This window comes from Somniosus microcephalus, chromosome 8 (genome assembly GCF_052327205.1).
Source record: "Somniosus microcephalus isolate GS21.2 chromosome 8, FLI_Smic_1.0, whole genome shotgun sequence".
NCBI lineage: Eukaryota > Metazoa > Chordata > Chondrichthyes > Squaliformes > Somniosidae > Somniosus > Somniosus microcephalus.
This window is the reverse complement of record NC_140994.1, coordinates 31,324,299-31,346,052: the sequence shown is the minus strand read 5'-3', so window position 1 is coordinate 31,346,052 and position 21,754 is coordinate 31,324,299. Positions and strand designations below refer to the sequence as shown.

General features: G+C 44.8%; 1 protein-coding gene across 8 annotated transcripts in view; it reads right to left on the bottom strand.

The window, feature by feature from the left end:
- The window catches only part of ablim1b (actin binding LIM protein 1b), a 468,612-nt gene that overhangs the window by 169,149 nt on the left and 277,709 nt on the right, over positions 1 to 21,754 (bottom strand). For all 8 annotated transcript variants that reach the window (XM_085994431.1, XM_085994434.1, XM_085994436.1 and 5 more), the window contains one exon: positions 15,186 to 15,295. In XM_085994431.1, coding sequence (XP_085850557.1) covers positions 15,186 to 15,295 — 110 coding nt within the window. The remainder of the gene's footprint in view (positions 1 to 15,185; positions 15,296 to 21,754) is intronic.

Sequence of the window (21,754 nt, the reverse complement as noted above, 5' to 3'; positions counted from 1 at the left end):
TTGGCAACCTCCATGGAAGAGATAACTCGCCAGGGTACGGAAAACATGGTAAGTGCTCATAAGAGAATAACATCTCTTGAGGAGCGTTGGCCATCTGTTGAACAGAGAAACCAGATCTTCATGGAAGTCCTTCTGAGTAGGACTGCCAGTGCAGAAACGGGTCCCCATGGCCCCCTAAAGCGCAGCAAGGTGCTCTCAAGCCACATCCAAGCGCTGACCCCTTCTGGCCTGTGCAGCTTCAGGTGAGTGAGCAGCAGCCTGGTGCTCCTGGTGCTCATCCTGTTGTTCCTGGTTCTGCTGCTGCTGCCTCTGCTGCTGGAGATCCTGTAATGGCAAGAAGGGAAGGAAAAAAAGGCGTCCCATGCTTCTCGCAGATGCCTCCGCTGAGGAAGCGCTGAGTGAGGGTGGCGAGAGGGGCTTCCCAGGAGATCACATTGGAGAAGTGTGTGAGGCTCCAACCTTCCACAGCTGTGCCTAAGCCTTGAAGAAGTAGCCCCAAACCTGCAACAACAAGGTCCTTCAACATACAAGTGCTGTCCCTTTAAATCGCAGCTTCTCCGATTGACCTGCAGCTGACAGCAAGCAAGCCGGCAAGCTTCACGCCAGGTCTCATCAGCGGGGTTCCCCGCAGGCGTGTTTGATGTGGGGAAAGCCCCAAAGTCGCAACGGCCCCGGAAAATCTTCTTCAACAAGGTAATTATTGGTCATTAGTGTGCCGACGACCAGTCCCACCAGCGGCGGCCGGGACTGAAGCGGGTCGCGGGGAAACGGCGGTCCGAAAGTCGGACGGGGCGGGGAATCAGGCGGGGGGGTCCCGACCCGCTTTTTTCGGCGATTTTCGGCCCCCGGCCACCTGAAAAGCCGCCCAACGGCGGCCAGAAAATTGACCCCACTATTCTAACCAATGGTTTTGGTAGGTTTAGCATTACCTTTTTGCTTTTGTACTCTATAACACTAATTATAAAACTGGAAGTGGTTCTTCAACACAGAGTTCTAGTCCAATTTCCATGTCTGTACCTCCTCCTCTTTCTCGTCCTCTCCTGTGGGCCTGCAGTCCCATGGGCCTGCTCCTCCTCTTGCTGCAGGCTCACCTCTCTTTGGAAGGCAAAGTTGTGTAGCATGCAGCAAAGAGTGGTGATTTTGGACACTTTGTATAGACTGTAAAGCAGCACCCTGACAGAGGGGTTCAGACAACAGAATCAACAACAACAACAACTTGCATTTATATGGAGCCTTTAACGTAGTAAAACATCCCAAGGTGCTTCACTGGAGCGTTATCAAACAACATTTTACATCGCCCCACATAAGGAGATATTAGGACAGGTGGGTAGGTTTTATAGAGTGCCTGAGGTGAAGAGGTTTAGGGAGGGAATTCCAGATCCTCGGGCCCAGGCATCTGAAGGCACGGTCGCCAATGGCGGACCGATTAAAATCGGGGATGTACAAGAGGCCAGAATTGGAGGAGTGCAGAGATCTCGGAGGGTTGTAGGGCTGGAGGAGGTTACAGCGATAAGATGGGGGCAAGGCCATGGAGATGCTTGAAGACAAGGACGAGAGTTAGTATGCGGGCAGCAGAGTTTTGGATGGGTTCAAGTTTATGGAGGGTGGAGTGCGTTGGAATAGTCACGTCTAGAGGTAACAAAGGCCTGGATGAGGGTTTCAGCAGCAGATGAACCGAGGCAGCTGCAGAGACGGGCGATGTTATGGAGGTGGAAGTAGGCGGTCTTGGTGATAGAGCAGATAGGTGATCAGAAGCTCATCTCACGGTCAAATAGCACACCGAGGTTGTGAACGGTCTGCTTAGCCTCAGGCAGTGACCAGGGAGAAGGATGGAATCGGTGGCTCGGGAACGGAGTTTGTGGCGGGGAACAAAGACAATGGCTTTGGTCTTCCCAATAGTTAGCTGATCCAGGACTAGATGTCAGACAAGCAGCGTGATAAATCAGAGACAGCGGAACGGTTGAGAGAGGTGGTGGTGAGGTAGAGCTGCCCATGGTGTGTACGACAGAATCAGCTGTTTTACAGAAGGAGTATATCAATTATCTCCAGAATAACCTTATCTCTTCCAAGTGGATTAATCCAAGTGATTACAAATTACTTGAGAGAAATCCAGAAGGCCAGTGGGAATTTCTTACACAGCGTATTCTCGTACAAGTGATTGGCACTTCTAATCAGTGAGCTGTGACAATGATTTATAACAGGTTAGATAATCAAATGTGATACTGCAAGCTAGGCCAGCTGAAAATGAACCACAAATGAAAGCTCTAATTAGCTCAAAGAGAACAATGAAGTGTTAAAGGATCAAGTTTTGTTAAAAAAAAGTTCATTTATACAACCTCTAAACATATGGTAGTTGCTTAGCCAGTAAGTATCTGCAGCATCCCCGAACCAATGTTAATGTTAAATATTAAATATGATTTAAGTGTCATGCAGTGCTGGAGGAAACTTGTAAAGAGTTATCCTCCACTTGCAGGATTGGATTTTTAAGCATTTTCTGAAAGTAACCAACTGGACTTTAAATAGGCAGAATTGGAGGTTGGGCAGTTCCTCACATTGTCAAGAACAGCTTATTGGGCATACTGTGCTGCAGCGCCAGCATCGACAGACAGGCTTTTACATCTTGAGCCTCAGTTCTTATTTTAACTTCAAGTTTTAGTAGCTGGTCTGTTTAATGAGATGACAATATCACACGACGACCAAGCATGGTATTGAACACTTTTCTATATCTGTTATTTAAGGTATTTTCCCAGGTAGTAATGCTTTAACCAGAAAAATTTAATTCCAAAGAAAGAATAAAACAGAAAATGTTTCTACAGCCTGAAAAGGTTACAAATGACAAGTAAACAAACCATGAAAAATCAGTGAGGGGGACAGAAACACAGCCTTGAAGACAAAGATCGAGGAAGATCAGCTCAGGAGATCGAAGACTGAAAGACAAGTATAGCCCATAGGATTGGGGATGGTGAAAAGCGCAGCTAATAGAATCAGAGTGAGCACAGCCTGGGGCATCAGACAGAGGGATAGCAAAGCACAGCCCAGGGGACCAGGGAGAGGGAGGACAAAGCACAGCCCAGGGGACCAGGGGCAGCCTGGATAATTGGGCAAAGAAGAACAGCCCGCTGCTTAAAAGAGAGAGAGAGGGGCAAGCACAGTCTAGAAGATCAGGGATATAAGAACAATCTGAAGGAAAGTAGGGGAAAGAGAGAGAAAGGCACAGCCTGGAAGAATGGAGGATGGGGAGAGAAGCACATGCAAAATGATTGGGAAAAGAGAGAGAAGCAACAACCTGGGGAGATTGATGATGCATCGAGATGCCCACAACAGATTTGGGAAAGTACACAGAATGATCAATGATGGAGGAAGAAATGTACTGTTATTATTTTTAAGCTGATGTGTTCAACTTCCAGTCTGTTAAAACAAGATAGGACATTTCTGAGTGGGATTGTCTGTTCCTGTAAGCACTCAGAGCACTATTAGCAAATCATACCTTAATCCCACGGTTTATTAAAATAATGTATTCACGCAGTAGGAAATTTTACCCCATTCATCTAAAGGTAACGAGCATCTTCCTTTTTATAACTATTGTTAGATTAACAAAAGAATCTCTTTTTCACAGCTATTAACTTAACAACTGCGAAACAATACAATCAAAAGGGCTGGTCTTTGCCTGTTCAGTGTACAGTATTCTCTAACAAAATGATTGATAAGTTTGAATACATCAGTGTACACATTAAATATTAAGTTCCACGAATTATGCACGCATGGTGGCAGTGTTGCATCCTTCTCTTTTAGGGAGAATGGTGATGCATTAAACCCCAGCTGTTCACAATATATATTAATGATCTAGACGAGGGAATTGGATGTAATATCTCCAAATTTGCAGACGACACAAAGCTGGGTGGGAGGGTATGCTGTGAGGAGGATGTCGTGAAACTCCAGTACGATTTGGACAGGTTGGGTGATTGGGCAGAAACATGGCAAATGCACTATAATGTGGATAAATGTGAGGTTATCCACTTTGGTGGCAAAAACAGGAAGGCAGATTATTATCTGAATGGCAATAGATTGGGAGAAGGGGAAGTGCAAAGAGACCTGGGTGTTCTTGTGCACCAGTCGCTGAAGGTAAGCATGCAGGTGCAGCAGGCGGTTAAGAAGGCAAATGGTATGTTGGCCTTCGTAGCAAGAGGGTTCGAGTACAGGAACAAGGATGTCTTGCTGCAGTTGTACAGGACCTTGGTGAGACCGCACCTTGAGTATTGTGTGCAGTTTTGGTCGCCTTATCTGAGGAAGGACGTTCTTGCCATGGAAGGAGTGCAGCGAAGATTCACCAGGCTGATACCTGGGATGGCAGGAATGACGTATGAGGAGAGATTGTGTCGATTGGGCTTATACTCACTGGAGTTTAGAAGATTGAGAGGGGATCTCATCGAAACCTATAAAATTCTGTCAGGCCTGGACAGACTAGATGCAGGAAGGATGTTTCTGATGGCCGGGGAGTCCAGAACCAGGGGTCATAGTCTAAGGATAAGGGGTAAGCCATTTATGGCTGAAATGAGGAGGAATTTCTTCACCCAGAGAGTGGTGAACCTGTGGAATTCTCTGCCACAGAGGGCGGTGGAGGCCAGTTCATTAAATATATTCAAGAAAGAGTTGGATATATTTCTTAGGGCTAAGGGGATCAAGGGATATGGGGAGAAGGCAGGGACAGGGTACTGAATTTGGATGATCAGCCATGATCTCATTGAATGGCGGAGCAGGCTCGAAGGGCCGAATGGCCTACTCCTGCTCCTATCTTCTATGTTTCTATGTTTCTAGTGTTCTGGTATCAAGTGCATCACTGCATGATCCTCTTAAAAAGTGGCACATTAAAACTGACCTTTGCACACAGACTGCACCATGCCGCTCCAGCACTTGGGTCAGGTCTGCAGCCTAACCTGTAAATGTTTGATGCGCCATGTTCCGCAAATCATTCTCGTCTTTGGAGCTGAGGAAGCAGCTCGTCGCACAACAGCTTGAGCGGGAATGTTAGGAAGCCCGCTGGCAGACCACCACGTCAACAGAGCAACATTCCCACATACCAGCACTCACAAGTGACTGCGTGCCTATCATTTTTTCCCTGCCACTGATGTCATGACTGTTCTATTTTAAAGCAGTTCCTCTCCAGGGGCTGACACTTCAATTGTGCACTTCATGTTCCATTTGTTGGTTTGGCAAACTGCCTCTATTCCGAACAAAATGTTCTCCGTATTTATTTCATGTGGAATAGGCCTCATTATATACGAACGAAATACGTCTGTGTTAAAACAATGAAGTCAAAATGACTCCAAAGAACATTTCAGGGTGACAGTACCAGTAACACAATTAGCTTCAGTGCCCCTCAGCCATGTTTTATGTTCTTTGTGGGTTGCTGTGGTTTCTGGTGGGTGTCTATCTTTGTACTTTAGTAAGCAGAGGACATTTCGGCTGTGAAATAGGTTTTGCACTAGATTCCAGCGGGAAGTGGGTAGTGCACCTGGAATGCATGCTGAAAGACTTTGGCTCAAGGCTTGCTCCAAGTCAGGCCTCGGCCCTCAGTTCTAGAAAACCGGCGAGCTGTGGATACCAAAGGGACGGCCCAATGGGGCCTTCACAAAATTGACTGGCTTGGAGGCCGAGCTGGCCTGTAGGTAGGTCCTAGGAGAAGCACTCCAGCTACTCCTGGCAACCACATTAAGGCAAGTAAAAGAAAAAAATTCTTAACTTTACATCAGCGGTCCCTTTAATGCCGCGGATTAGGCCGCAGTTGACCTGGAAAAACTGACTAGCATATTCTGCAAAAAAGTGACTTGCGGGAGGAATTTGTAGGGATGGCGCATACCATTGCCTCTCCTCTGTTAAACGTATGAGGAAACCCCATGTGTGAAGTTTGATAAATATTGCTAATAAACAAGTAACAGTATGGATGCAAAGCTATGCCTACTTATTTTAAAATGTATAAAGTGTGCACAATGTATGGTACAATGAACCGAGAGAGGTCTGAACGCCCAAGGAACAGGCTACAGTATGTACACAGGACGCAGCTTGTGCGACACACACAACGCTTCTGCCTTCAGTGTCTGCAGTATGAAAACAGAACTGTGAGGGAGTGGAGATGGAGACAGGGTTTAGTTGTTCAATCCTCCTAAGTGCAGCATTTGTTCTAATTATGATAATGTTTGCTCTCCAACCAGCTTCTTAAAAAACAATCTGTGAATCTATCAAAATATTCATGTCATAAATTCTAATGTATGGAAGCATTTTACACAAATGGCTTATTATTTCACATTTAGTGCGCCTGGACAGATTAGTCTAAGTGCGGCGCCAGATTCCCTGTACACCATGCATAAGTGCACTAAAAGACACAGAGTGCCTTCCACTGCTCAATTCAAATCATGTGACATGGTGGGGGTTGGGGGAGGCCAAGCCTTCCTTATATCATGTGAAGGACAATGTGTGGTCAACGTGACGGTTTGAGGGGTTAGAGTTATTTTTGACCTGTTTGCTTCATGCCTAAAGGTACAACAACAACAACACCATAATTTTCTTCGCCAAGCTCTGTGGCTTGGATTACAAATATAAAATGGAAGTTATGGCAGCAATTTCCTTTGTGCTGCAAAAGCAGCATCGCAGAAAATGCACGGCATTTCAGAGAGAGGCAACCAAGTCGCTTGCCTGTGATGTAGGGGCGCCAACTCTGATTGGACGTGTTGCTGGAGGTTTGATCACATGACCTGCTGCCTCACCCAGTCAGACAGCCTTTTTCCCCCATCTCCCCAACATTTTTATAACTAAGTGTTTGAAGAAAGTGAGAAAACACGGCATTTTCTTTTCATAATCCTATGATTTTTCTCCCCGGTTTGCTCGCGGCAGGGTCCGGGAGATGAATCTTTAATTCCTGGAGACTCCGGGACAACCCTGGAGGGCTGGCGTCTCTACTGAGATGTGATTGTGATGTGCCAGTGATGAAAACGGAAGTGGATTTTTCAAGGTTCTTCCCCTCTCCAGAACCCTTGACAATCCCTTTCATTGTACATTTCAGGAAGCAGAGAAGGGTTTATGGGAAAAAAATATTTTGATAATGATAATTAAAAGGGAAGAAAAGTCTACGGGAGTATTTTTTGTTCAAGCACTCCGCAATCCAATTAGAAAAATAATAGACATGGCATTAAGTTATTTGACACTTCTGTAGAAGTGACACCCCCTATAATGTGGGTCCTGGAGTGGCTCCACAGGAAACAGGAAGGGGGTGGGGTTCAACTTCAAACAGACTTGAGAGCTCCTTTAGAACTGACCAATCCCAGAAAATCAGCTGGCCGATCTGCATCCCCTGCTGGTACTGTGATCTCCTGGGGCTCTGCAGTTCTGGGTCAACTGTGAACCAATTGGTTCTGAATTTGAAAGGTCACTGTTGGAATTTGAAGGTTCTCTTTGTTAAAAGGTTAATTGGAGTTACATGCAGCCTTAAGCATGATAATTCTTGTCCACGATAATGTCACAAATGACAGATGCGTATGAATACTCGTCTTCATAGCTGCATTTTCTGCAAGTTTGCTTCTCCACTTGTAGCTGCCCCAAGCTAATGAAGTTTGCGTAGAAGAATGTGCCAAATGGAATACTCTTCGGTAAGACTTTACAATGGCATTGTCCTTGGATATTTGTTGAACAATACCCCCACATATCCATTTAAAAAACTGATCTTTTTCTCCCCTTTTTTCTGAAGGCACAAACTCTCACTGGGATACTGTTCTTTGGCATTGGTTACCCTCTGCCAGCTCATCTAACCGGACTCAATATCGAGTTCAACAATTTCAGATCATAACCTCGGCCCCTATCATATTTTTATATATTTTTTATCCACACCTTTGGTTTGTGCCTTTTCCATTTTTCTCTCTCCCACATGGCAGCTGTCTCTCACTCTGCCAGCGCATTTCACACTTCATCTAGAGCCATCTTTTATTTCTTTACCTGTCCTATTACCAAAACGTCTGGTCTTGAATATCTCTTAATGTCTCTTCACCCCCCCACAGACCTTCCCTTTTGTTCTTTCGTCCCCTCCCCCATTTCCCAGCCCCCAAACTTGCTTCTTAATCTGTTTCATTTCCTGCTTTTTTCTCAGTTCTAACAAAGGGTCTTCGACCTGAAACGTTAACTCTGTTTCTCTCTTTCCACGGATGTTGCCTGGCCTGCTGAGTTTTTCCAGCGTTTCCTGTTGTTATTTTATCTAACTGGCCATTTGTCATGTGTAACTTTAGACACGGAGTGTCGGCAGGCTATTAAACCACCTTGAGCTCAATCTTGTTCTCATCCAGTGTCCGCTTTCCAGCAGTCAGGACAATGACAAGAGGTTGCTTTTTAATTATGTATTCATTTTATTGTTGCGGAGAAGTGTATCCTATGTTCTCTCTTACCAAGACTCCAACTAAAGTGGAATAACAACAGAAAATGCTGGAAGCACTCAGCAGGCCATGCAGCATCCGTGGAGAGAGAAAAAGAGTTAACGTTTCAGGTCTGGGACCCTTCATCAGAACTGGAAAAGGTTAGAGATCTCTAACGAAGGGTCACAGACCTGAAACGTTAACTCTGTTTCTCTCTCCACGGATGCTGCCTGGCCTGCTGTGTGCTTCCAGCATTTTCTGTTGTTATTTCAGATTTCCAGCATCCGTAGTATTTTGCTATTGTCCAACTAAAGTGATCTGAATTCTGCTTCCTAATAAACAAAACAGCTTGAGGATGATAAAAAAGTTCTCACTATTTTCAAAGTTGTTCCATTATCGACATAAAATGCACAGGTCCTGAAGTTACACCATGAGATACTAATATATTTCCTTGAAATTCATATTGCTGATATTTTACTGGAGGTGTTCACCTCGAATATAGCAGAAAGAGGAATTTCAGATGATTGTACTAAACTTTAATGCACTGATATCCTGCAGTCGGGGGCAATTTTAACCCTACTCGCTCAGCAGAAACCTGGGGGGTGGGCAGTTAAAATCTGTCTGAAAGCCGCCGCGATCGCAACATCTGCAAATTTAACCAGCAAGGACACGCGCCCGGAGCCAACTGCATGGTGTAGCCCGATGACATCATTGAGACTCGACTGTAATTTTAACTCCGGCCTGAGCGGTGAATCCAGCTGGAGTTAAAAGTGGGGCCTCGACTGTTGATTGAAAGCTGCACAATCAATGCTCTAGCACTAAATAGATAAACGTAAGAAGTCACACAACACTTCTTTTGTATGAAAAACAAGACCCCAGCATCTGCAACATTTTACCCCTTGTGACCCCACCTCATTGTTCTTTGATGTAATGTTTTCCTGACTGATGTGTTTGGACACCATTCACACTTTTGATTGCTGTGATTATCTCTCTGCCGAGGTGTGATAAATGGCAGTTAGAAAGATTACCTGTAATCATCTGGCATTATTCTCTGACTATATAATCTGTGTCTATAGGCATCTCTCCACTTCACCTGATGAAGGAGCAGCGCTCCGAAAGCTTGTGATTTAAAATAAAACTGTTGGACTATAACCTGGTGTTGTGTGACTTCTTACATTTGTCCACCCCAGTCCAACACCGGCATCTCCACACCATGACTAAATAGATAAACAGATAGATACATAGATAGCTAGACAGATAGATAGACAGACAGAAACAGAGTCACAGAGATATCGGGTTGGATTTTACCTGCCGGGACGAGTTGGGGGCGGGACTGCTGCCTTCCGGGTTCTAGTCCCGCCCCCAGTGACGTCCAAAACAGATGCTATTTTCCCCTGATTGGCCTTGTTAAGCCCGCCCTGTGGGCTTGCCAGCCAATTAAGGGAAAGCTGGTGTCAGATGACGTCAGTTGATGACACTTCATCTGCCGGCTTTCTTAAAGTGACATGAACCTTTTATTTTTGGCAGATGATCTGTCAGTGTTTGACAGCATTGAGGTGCTGTCAAACACTGACAATCACTGTACAAAGGTGAGCCCTTGAACCCAGGCTCTCCAATGACTCTCCTTAGGATATAACAGATGTCAGCTGTAGGTTGGAGGCGGGTTGGGAGCGGGTTCGGGACCAGCACCCATTTTTTCCCCCCCAGCAGTCCCGCCTCCAGAGGGCTGGTAAAATCCAGCCCAGTGACTCAGATCCTTCTACTAGTGAAAGTACTAGATTTAGACCATAAGTGTACAACTGCAATTGCTTTAGACAAACTTTTTTTTGAAGGAGATAGAGTTACCACAAATATTGCAGTGTGCACTCTGGCAACACTGTTGGACTATAACCTGGTGTTGTGTGACTTCTTACATTTGTCCACCCCAGTCCAACACCGGCATCTCCACAACACTGGTAACTCTGCCATATAAATACTGTGGCTACAAGAGCAGGCCAGAGGCTGGGAATTCTGCGGCGAGTGTCTCAGCTCCTGACTCCCCAAAGCCTTTCCACCATCCACAAGGCACAAGTCAGGAGTGTGATGGAATACTCTCCACTTGCCTGGATGAATGCAGCTCCAACAACACTCAAGAAGCTCGACACCATTCAGGATAAAGCAGCCCGCTTGATTGGCACTCCATCCACCACCTTCAACATTCACTCCCTCCACCACCGGCGCACTGTGGCTGCAGTGTGTACCATCTACAAGATGCACTGCAGCAACTCGCCAAAGCTCCTTCAACAGCAACTTCCAAACCCGCGACCTCTACCACTTAGAAGGACAAGGGCAGCAGACGCATGGGAACATCACCACCTACAAGTTCCCCTCCAAGCCACACACCATCCTGACTTGGCCACACACATTCCTTCACTGCCGCTGGGCCAAAATCCTGAAACTCCCTTCCTAACAGCATTGTGGGTATACCTACACCATATGGACTGCAGCGGTTCAAGAAGGCGGCTCACCACCATCTTCTCAAGGGCAATTAGGGATGGGCACTAAATGCAGGCCTAGCCAGCCAGCGACGCCCACATCCCATCAATGAATTTTTAAAAAAGCTGATTAATGCTGTGACACTACTGATACATTTATATGCTCATTGATATTTCCCATGTGGTGAACTATGATTTTCATTATTTCTGGTGTAAAATATCAACACGGGGGAGCTGTGTAAATAACACTAATATACACGGAATGAACGGGCAATGCCTTGGGATGTTTTACTACGTTAAAGGCACTACATAAATGCAAGTTGCGGTTGTTGTGGTGGTGAAAACAAAAATCCTGCAGGTAATGACTTGAATAATCGGTAAGTTATTGACATTAATAGTGAATACATATTGGCAGCATTAAACCATTAGTACCTGTAATTCAGCATTTATGTAAAATATTGAAATTATAAAATAATTGCACAAAAAAGGTAAAAGTGCATGAAAGGGGTGCAGTCTCGCCTTTTTTGAAATTATTTTATTCACAATGTCTCTGCCAAGTATTCTGATTTATATCCCTATAATGTCAGCCTTAGTTCAGCGGTAGTATGCTTGCTGCTGAGTTAGAAGATCTTGGGTTAAACCCCACGCCAGAGACTTGAGCAAAGGTAAACTGACATTTCAGTGCAGCACTGAGGGGGTGCTGCACTAGTTGTGGTCTTTGGGATGAAATGTTAAACTGAGGCCCTGCCTGCCCTTTTAGTTGGACATAAAAGATTCCCTGGCACTATTCAAAGAGCTGGGTCATTCTCCCCAGTGTCCTGGCCTACATTTATGCCTCAACCAACATCACCAAAATAGATTATCTGGTTATTTATCTGCTATTTGTGGGAGCTTATTTTGTGCAAACTAACTGCCATGATTCCCTACGACAGTGACTGCAGTTCCAAAGTACTTCATTGGCGGGGAAGCGCTTTGGAATGTCCTGCAGATGTGAAAGGCGCTATATAAATACAAGGGGGGAAAGTTGGGTTGATTTGCGCCTCTTGTTAGTGCCTCTGGGGGGCGCTAACGGGGCACAAATCCCCTAGTGCCCGGGCGCGGCACCGCTAATGCCTCCTGCGAAATTCAGCGGGTGGTTAGCGGTGGCGGTAGTGCCCCGCGGTGCTGTGCCGCCGATGATGTAATCGCCATGCGCAGCGCCCCGGCTGCAAACTTCGCTTGCGAACCCTGACCTATCGCCAGACGATATGTCCGACAGGGTCAGGAGGGCGTTTATGCAGCGGCGGCGGCGTTAGTAAAAGGGGCAGTTGTCAGGTGGCCATTTTCTTTTGGCCGACTGTCAGCACCTGACCCCTTCCTCTTTTTTTTCCCCTTGGGGTGCTGGCCGTGATCGCACAGCTCGGCACTCCTTGAGTGCCGGGGCTGTTTTCCCGGCACCCCGCTCCCCGGTGGTCTAGCAGGGCCCCAGTGCGCGCAGCGCTAGGGCCTCTCCCCTTTAATCAGGGGAGGGAGGACTGCAATGACGCAGTGCTACATGCCGACGCGCGTGGCGCTGTTGCACGTAGCACCGCGATATTCAGTTGTAGTGCCCCAAGGAGGAGGTGGGGCGCTTCCAGTAACGCTCCACCTCCTGCTCGGGGAGCTACAACTAAATTTCCGGCGGAGGATTAGCGCCCCGGCAACATTAGCGTCCCAAAAGAGGCGCCACCCAATTTTCCCCCCCAAGTTCTTTCCTTGTGGTATTATGGAAGATTTGAGTTATAACATTACATTTATTCACCATTAGGGGGTGCAATTGCTTTTCCTTCGTGCAGTGCGATTTCAGAATGATGTGGCCAACTAGTGCCATAGAACCACACTATAAAATTCACACTTGTGTTATAAATAGAAGTCTGAGTCATAATTTATGTTTTGTTTATGAGCCAGAATTCTCTGGAAACTTTTCTGGTGTAATACTGAAAATAAGTGCATACAGGCTGAAAAAACAATTTGACCAATTCAATTTGTAGATTGACTACCCTGGTCAATATTTATCCCTCAACCAACATCACTAAAACAGATTATCTGGTCATTGTCACATTGCGGTTTGTGGGAGCTTGCTGTGCGCAAATTGGCTGCCGCGTTTCCTACATTACAACAGTGACTACACTTCAAAAAGTATTTCATTGGCTGGAAAGCGCTTTGGAACATCCTGAAGGCATGAAAGGCGTTGTATAAATGCAAGTCTTACTTTTTCTTTTATTTAATCTGAATGACAAGGCAGCAGTATTACTGGCTTTACACTAACCCAGCAGTCTTGTCTTTCTCAAGAACTAACTGCATAAAGGAAGTTCAATGGTGTCCCCCAACTGTGGTAAGTAATCTGCAAAGTTATCAGCTGCATTTCCCCAGGCCAGTGCATGCCCAAGAATTCTGGCCAGGGTGATTTTGGTAGTGGGTAAACTAGATTGTGAGGAGTTTTTACCATACATTTACAGTTGGAATTATGCTGAACCCCTTGTATGTTGCGATTCAGGAGAGCACACTATTAAATGATCTAGAGGGAATGGCCCCCCAGATTCTCATCAACTTCTACCGGTGCACCATCGAGAGTATCCTGTCCGGCTGCATCACTATCTGGTATGGCAACTGCACCGCCACAGACCGCAAGGCTCTACAGATGGTGGTGAAAGCTGCACAACATACTATAGGAATTAAACTACCTGCTGTCCAGGATATCTACCCCGAGAGGTGCCGGGGGAAGACCCTGAGAATCATCGAAGATGCGAGCCACCCCAGCCACAACCTCTTCGCCCTGCTCCTGTCCGGTAAGAGATACCGAAGCATACGGTCTCGTACCAGCAGGTTTCGAAACAGCTTCTACCCCCAGGCCATAAGACTCATGAATGAATAAATTATTATTTATTACTGTTGTTTTATTTATTATTACTGTATTTCTATTAGTATTTTTATCATTGTTATGCCATATTTATTCCAATGTTGGGAGGACTCGTAAAAATCAACATTTCATTGTGCAGTACACACGTCTGCTGCATATATGACAAATAAAATTGAAATTGAATTGAATTGAATAGAGGGAGAATAGTGATAGAATATCGGTTTGATTTGATTCCTTTGTTTATAAAAATGTATACTGTTCTTTGGAATTATCTATCTTTGTTTAGAGAATACACTAATAATGTCCTTTCTTCATTCTGTGGAACCACAAAGTTCACAGCGTATGCACAACCATAACAACCCTAACGATGCCAATGTATTTTCATTTTGATACCATATGACAAAATTGTACAGTAATTGTACAAGAGGTTCTTTCGGAAAAGAGAGCATGCGCTCTGAAATAAAAACAAAAAATGCTGGAAACACTCAGTCAGCAGGTCAGGCAGCATCTGTGGAGAGAGCATCTAACAGAGTTAACATTTCAGGTCAATGACATTTCATCAGAAGTCCAGATGAAAGGTCACAGACCTGAAACGTTAACTCTGCTTCTCTCCACAGATGCTGCCTGACCCGCTGAGTGTTTCCAGCACTTCCTGTTTTTATTTCAGATTTCCAGCATCTGCGGTATTTTGCTTTTGATTTTGAGTATGTATTCTCTTCTGTGAAAGAAAAAAGGAACTGTAGCAAATCTTCTTTAAAAATGAGATTTTGTTTACTATAATTTTCAATACGAAATTGGTATTCAGATAAAGTTTCAGTTCAGTAATACATGCGGCATCGACCTTATCCCAACGCCTTCTGTCTCCAGCAATGATTTAATCATTCTGGCTTGCATTTATTGGCCTTATTAATGTAAAGTTTACGGTGTAAGTTGCAAGTTTCTGGTTTGAATATCGTTGATCTAGGTAGGACTGTTTTTCTAATGGCTTTTCGTATAACTGATATTTAGTGGATTAGTTGCCAGTCGAGAAATTAATTCAACAGGATTTCAAAATAATGATTTGGAATTTCCCAGAATGTGGTGTTGACACAAGGCCAGAAATTAGCAAATGGATTCAATGACCAGGCAACCATTTGCTACCATAGGTTCGAGCACAATTTACCAATCTTCCTGACTAAATTATGGATAAGGTACTTTCTGCCATTATCCTGAAAAAACTAGTGAAACAATTATTAAAGCACAACCTATTGGCAAACACTAATCATTTAACTCATGTACCTGGGACCTTGGAGAATGAGGAACCTATTCAGTTCACAGTCAGCCTTAATACAGCTTTCCAGAACATCTTATAAGTGTCACATCCAATTGGCTGGAAGCAAAGCAGTGGTTTTCCCATTGCTATCTGAAACTTGGCTGATTTTCTCCCCGATGTGTACTCACTGTTGCTACTGACAATCTCCTTGGGACTGGAAGACTTTGGCTGGGCACAGCGTTCGCACAGACAGTCTTTTCCATTGAAAGTCACACGGTCCCCTGCTGGGAAAGGGCGCCTGGAAAACAGGAAGAAGAAACAGTGTTGCCGATTACTGAATAGCAGTGTGCAGCGGGAAAAAAAGCTACTTCCTAAAGAGGAGTTGAAGCTTTCATCTGGCAGCCAGCAGAGTGATTGAAGTACAGCTGTGCCTCTTTAACCCACGGTCTATTGCTCGGTATATCTGGAGGGCCGTAATATCGTTTATCAACCTGGATCTTTTTTTTTAAATGGTTAAGATGTACACCTCGGCTTCTGAATCCATATTTAAACGAGTACCTGTACCAAATATCAGAGCCCCTTTCTTTTTGTTTCTTTAATATAAAAGCCAATTAACACTCTAGTGGTTTGACTCAGCATCATAGTCACTGTGATGAATGTGGTCGCTAGGTGCAGGGTAGAAGCTAGCTAAACTCATAACGTTTATTTGTAAGTCCCCAATTTGCTGCTCAGCCACTTCTTATGCACTGTTCAGCTGTTTAAAGTACCAGTGAGTGAAGTGTAATTGTTGAAGGTACAGTAACCAGCTGCTGTTGCACTTAGCAATGCACACTCAGCTCTGAGAGTCCCATGTGCTACTCAGCTATTTGAAGAAAGAAATAAAGACTTGCATTTATACAGCGTCTTTCACGACTTTGGGACGTCCCAAAGCTCTTTACAGCCAATGAAGTACTTCTGACGTGTAGTCACTGTTATTTGGAAATGCGGCAGACCATTTGTGCACAGCATGCTTCCAGAAACAGCAACGTGATAATGACCAGATTGTCTGCTTTTGGTGGTGTTGGTTGAGGGACAAATATTGGCCAGGACACCGGTGAGAACTCCATTGCTCTTCTTCAAAATAGTCAGAGTTATACAGCACAGAAAGAGGCCCTTCGGCCCATCATGTCTGCGCAGGCCATCAAGCCCCGTCTATTCTAATCCCATCTTCCAGCACTTGGTCCGTAGCCTTGTATGCTATGGCGCTTCAAGTGCTCATCTAAATGCTTCTTGAATGTTGTGAGGGTTCCTGCCTCTACCACCCTTTCAGGAGTGAGTTCCAGATTCCAACCACCCTCTGGATGAAAAAGTTTTTCCTCAAATCCCCTCTAAACCTCCTGCTCCTTACTGTGAAACTATGCCCCCTGGATATTGACCCCTCTACTAAGGGGGAAAGTTCCTTTCTATCTACCCTCATAATTTTGTACACCTCAATCAGGTCCCCCCTCAGCCTTCTCTGCTCTAAGGAAAACAACCCCAGCCTGTCCATTCTCCTCATAGCTGAAGCACTCCAGCCCAGGTAACATCCTGGTGAATATCCTCTGCACCCTCTCTAATGCAATCACATCCTTCCTATAGTGTGGCGACCAGAACTGCACACAGTATTCCTGCTGTGGCCTAACTAGCGTTTTGTACAGCTCCATCATAACCTCCTTGCTCTTATATTCTATGCCTCGGCTAATGAAGGCAAGTATCCCATATGCCTTCTTAACCACCTTATCTACCTGTCCTGCTGCCTTCAGGGATCTATGTATATGCACACCAAGGTCCCTCTGATCCTCTGTCCTTCCTAGGGTCCAACCATTCATCGTGTATTCCCTTGCCTTGTTAGTCCTCCCAAAATGCATTACCTCACACTTTTCAGGGTTAAATTCCATTTGCCACTGTTCTGCCCATCTGACCAACCCATCTATATCGTCCTGTAGCCTGAGGCTATTTACCACGCCACCAATTTTCGTGTCATCTGCGAACTTACTGATCAAACCTCCTACATTCATATCTAAATAATTGATGTACACTACAAACAGCAAAGGACCCAGCACCGATCCCTGCGGTACACCACTGGACACAGGCTTCCAGTCATAAAAACAACCTTCGACCATCACCCTCTGCCTCCTGCCACTAAGCCAATTTTGGATCCAATGTGCTAAATTGCCCTGGATCCCATGGATCCTTCTTGACCAGTCTCCCATGCGGTACTTTGTCAAAAGCCTTACTGAAGTTCATGTAGACTACATCAACTGCACTACCCTCATCCACACACCTAGTCACCCCCTCGAAAAATTCAATCAAATCAGTGCCCTGGGATCTTTTACAGAGAGGGCAGCTGAAGCCTCGGTTTAACGTCTCTCCCGAAAGACGGCACCTCCGACAGTGTAGCACTGGCTCAGCACTGCACTGGAGAGTCAGCCTAGAATTTTGTGCTCAAGTCTCTGAGTGGGACTTGAACCCACAACCTTCTGACTCAGAGGTAAGAATGTTACCAACTGAGCCATGACTCTCAGGGCAAGGAGCAGAATGCATCATTATGGACAATGACAAGGGAAGTTCTAGACTGGTTTCCCAACATTGTGGCAAAGAAAGACAACTTTCTGATGTTACCGAGTCAGCTGAGGACGTTTTTTCCAATGTGAGAGAAAGATGCTATAGTGAGAATAAGGACAAGGAAAATCTCAATAGGTAAGAGCAAAAAAAGTTAATTCAACAATCTTCTTAAGTTGGACAGTCAGACTATACAACAAATGAAACAGAACATAATTTTTTTTTGCCAAGATACTGTAATATTTTTACATGCTTTGTGTAATTTTATGATGAGGATTTGATTTCAATAAAAGAGGTGCAATGAATTGATGCGCCACGAGTCTGTTTATTTTTAATGTCTAATACAATTGGGTTTTCCCCAATGCGTGCAGATTAACCAGGTCTGACTGTACGAAAAGCACAAGGCATGAAAACAGAACGAGAAGACAACTCAGTGTAAATGTATAAACATGTCAACAAGGTGAACAGTTCTGACCAGAGCAGGAGCCGAGCTAGTTTTAGTAATGAGATGATAAAATTAAGGATTTACTATTTAAAAAAAAAATACTTTATGTTGTTGTGAAACTATCCCTATGTAAAAATGTATAAAATAGAATGATCTCCACAACAACAACTTGCATTTATATAGCACCTTTACTGTAGAAAAACATCTCCAAGTGCTTCACAGAGGAATGAGGAAAAATGGACATCAAACCAAAGGAGATATTAGGAGGGCGACCATAAGCTTGGTCAAAGAGGTAGGTTTTCAGGAGGGTCTTAAAGGAGGAACAGAGGAGGAGAAATAAAGAGGTTTAAGGAGGAAATTCCAGAGTGTGGAGCCTAGGCAGCTGAAGGCAGTCACCGATGCTAGAACATACAGTTGGGACATGCACAAAAGGCCAGAGAAAAGGAATTGAGAGCTTGAGGGCGGGATTGTAGGGTTCGAGAGGGTTACAAACATCGGGCGGGGGCGAGGCCCATGGAGGGATTTAAACACAAGAATGAAAATGTTAAATTTGAGGCACTAAGCGTCTGAAAGCCAGTAATATTAGCCCATTCCATTTCTGTAATCTAATAAAATGCAAGCTAATGTAGGTCAGCAAGGACATTGTGTGGGTGAGCGGGACTTGCTGCAGAATAGAATACAAGCAGCAGAGCTCTGGATAAGCTGAAATGTATGGAGGGTGAGCCAAGAAGTTGACTTTAGTAAAATTAGCAACAATCACAGGTCAGGATTTCTGTAATGTAATTTCATTCCACATAGTCTTGATCCATAATCCTTGACCTATTGGAAAACAGTAGCCTATGAGCAGTGTAACATTAAGATATGAACTCTTGTGGCATTGCTGAGAGGTGGTGAGAAGTCTGGAATAGTGTGTTGGTGTTTAGCCAAGATGGCACTGTATTTAACTTGCTTTGTCCTTTTAAGGCCACGCTCAGGTACTCCCTGGGGTGGGGGGGGAAATGGTCTAATTAGGCACATCACAAGTTACTAAACTTCTTTGTTGCAGGCGATCCCTGGGGTTGGGTTCCCCCAAGACAGGGCAAACCTATCTTGGAGCGGAGACCTCAAACAGGCATGAGGCCCCTTATTTGCATATGCAAAGGGTTTAGAAATATAGAAACATAGAAAAATTGGAGCAGGAGTAGGCCATTCGGCCCTTCGAGCCTGCTCCACCATTCCATATGATCATGGCTGATCCTCTATCTCAATGCAGTAAACTCTTGTTTAAATGGCACTTAATCATCCGGAATACTTTAATAACCAGCAAAATAGATAACCGGTAATCTTGCTGAATCCATCCAGCACTCGTTTTCCCGAGTCCGAGTCTCCCGCGGTGGCCGAGTTAGTCAGTGGTTTTTATTTTTGTTTGTGTTAAAAATTGCCGTGGTAGGTATACCTCTGTTATCCAGAATTTTTCATCAACCGGCACCGTCCTGGTCCCATAGGTGCTGGATAAGAAAGAGTTTACTGTACCATATTCTCGCTCTCTCCCCATACCCCTTGATGCCTTTTGTGTCTAGAAATCTATCTATCTCCTTCTTAAATATATTCAGTGACTTGGCCTCCACAGCCTTCTGTGGTAGAGAATGCCACAGGTTCACCACCCTCATCTCAGTCCTAAATGTCCTACCCTGAGACTGTGACCCCTCGTTCTAGACATCCCCCCCCCTAGCCAGGGGAAACATCCCCCCTGCATCCAGTCTGTCTAGCCCTGTCAGAATTTTATACGTTTCAATGAGATTCTGCCTGACTGAGGCGTGGGAAAAGAACGCCTGTTAGGTATCCTTATCCAATATGGCAAGCGGCTCACTTCCGGCCCGCCATTTTGGGGTGTTAGTAGTCCGAGCAGTGTTCGAAAAAATGAGCACTGCATAGACCAATTTCTAGGCTCACCCTTTACAAAATCAGATTGAATGTATTCAAACGGTAATGACATGCACTGCTGTCAAAGATGCTCTTCCAGCTTATTCTTAAACATGGAAAATATTATCCTGATCTAATAATAGAGAATAATTCATCCACGATTGTCAAACATAAATTATACTGATCTTTCAAGTTGTGAAAACACCATTACATTTGCCAATCACAGATAAGTTACGCCATTTATTATACTGCGTTCTTTTCATTCAGATCATCGTTTTAAAAGTGTAATTTTACAATGGGACATATTAAAGTAGGTTTCATAAGGTGGCCTGAGTGTGTAATATAAAAATGTTATTCTAAACATTTCAAGGGATGAAGTTATTACTCTCCTAATCCTTTAGGGTTTGTTTTTTCCATTACACATTAGTGGATGCAGTTCCCCACTGATTAAAGGATTACAAGAACCAGAGTTTTCTGACAAGGCATGTCAAGTAGAGGCTACAGCAGAAGTAGTGCCAGTAAGGAAATCACAGCAACTGTATGATAAACTGGATTAGCTTATAATCATTCAATTTACTACAGCAGGTTCCACTGTGATTGGGAAATGAATCAGTGAATCTTGCTGTATATTTGGTATCTGGCAATATCAGCTACGAAACATTCCCGATACCAACTGTACATAAATCAACAACTTGCAAGTTGTTGTTGTATATAAATCAATTCCCTCTTTCAGGTTAAAAACCAGCGCAAGTCACTCCTATGCATTAAAAGAACATAAAATCACAGATGTGCGTGTGGCTGATGTACCAGATCTACGGGAGTTTTACTTCATATACATTCAGGAGAGCGACAGAGCTTCAAACATATCGCCTTGTTCCATAGCTGTTAATGGGTAAGTTCCATATTCTTTATTGACCAGATAAATCTAACCGATTTTAACTCGGTCACTCTTCCGCCTGAGACCAGTGAGAATGGGCAGCTGGTCAGTGGGCGGGGGGGGTGGGAACGGAATGTTGGACCGCAGGAGGTTCCCACCGGGGATCGAAGGAACGGTCCCCAGCACTCAGGTAAGTGCCTGAGAGAGGGTTCGGGCGGGCCTCAAGGTCGGGGGCATGGAGAAGCCCTGGGCGGGTGGTTGGAGGTGGGGGTGGTCTAAACTCTCCTTGTGGGACCCACAAAGAAAGTCGATAAAAGGAAAACTGGTTACCTTTTCGGGCCTTTTCTGGCCCGACTCCTCCTCCCACTAGGTTAGCCTGGTGTTAGAATCGGAAACCCACGGCAAGACAGTGGGTAATTCCCACAGGCGATTTTAACTGCCCGGCCACTCGGTTTCCGCCTGACATTTTTTGGCATTCCATTATTGAAAGGATGTTAAAGTCTTGGCGTACAGTGTAGAATCACCAGGATGATGCCAGGGATGAGCCATAGTTATCAGCAAAAACTTGAGATATGGAGACTATCTCCATGGGAGCAGAGAAGACTAAGAGATTTAACAGGGATTTTCTAACTGATGAACGGTTTTGACAGAGTGAATAAGGAAAGACCATTCCCTCTGGTTGGAGAGTCAGCGGCAGAAGGTCATCAATTTAACATTATTGCTAAGAGTGAGGAGAGGGGTTCAGAGAAATGTCTTCATGCCGTTTTGTTGGAACCTGGAATGCCTTGCCACAGGGAATAGTTGAGGTAAAGGCCATTGCATCATTTAAGGGAAATTTGGATAAATACTTGAAGCAGAGCAGATACAGGGTGATGGGGCGAGAGGAGGGCAGTGGGATTAGTTTCAGATTACCCTGGCACATTGACCAAATGGCCTGATTCTGAGCTGTAAAT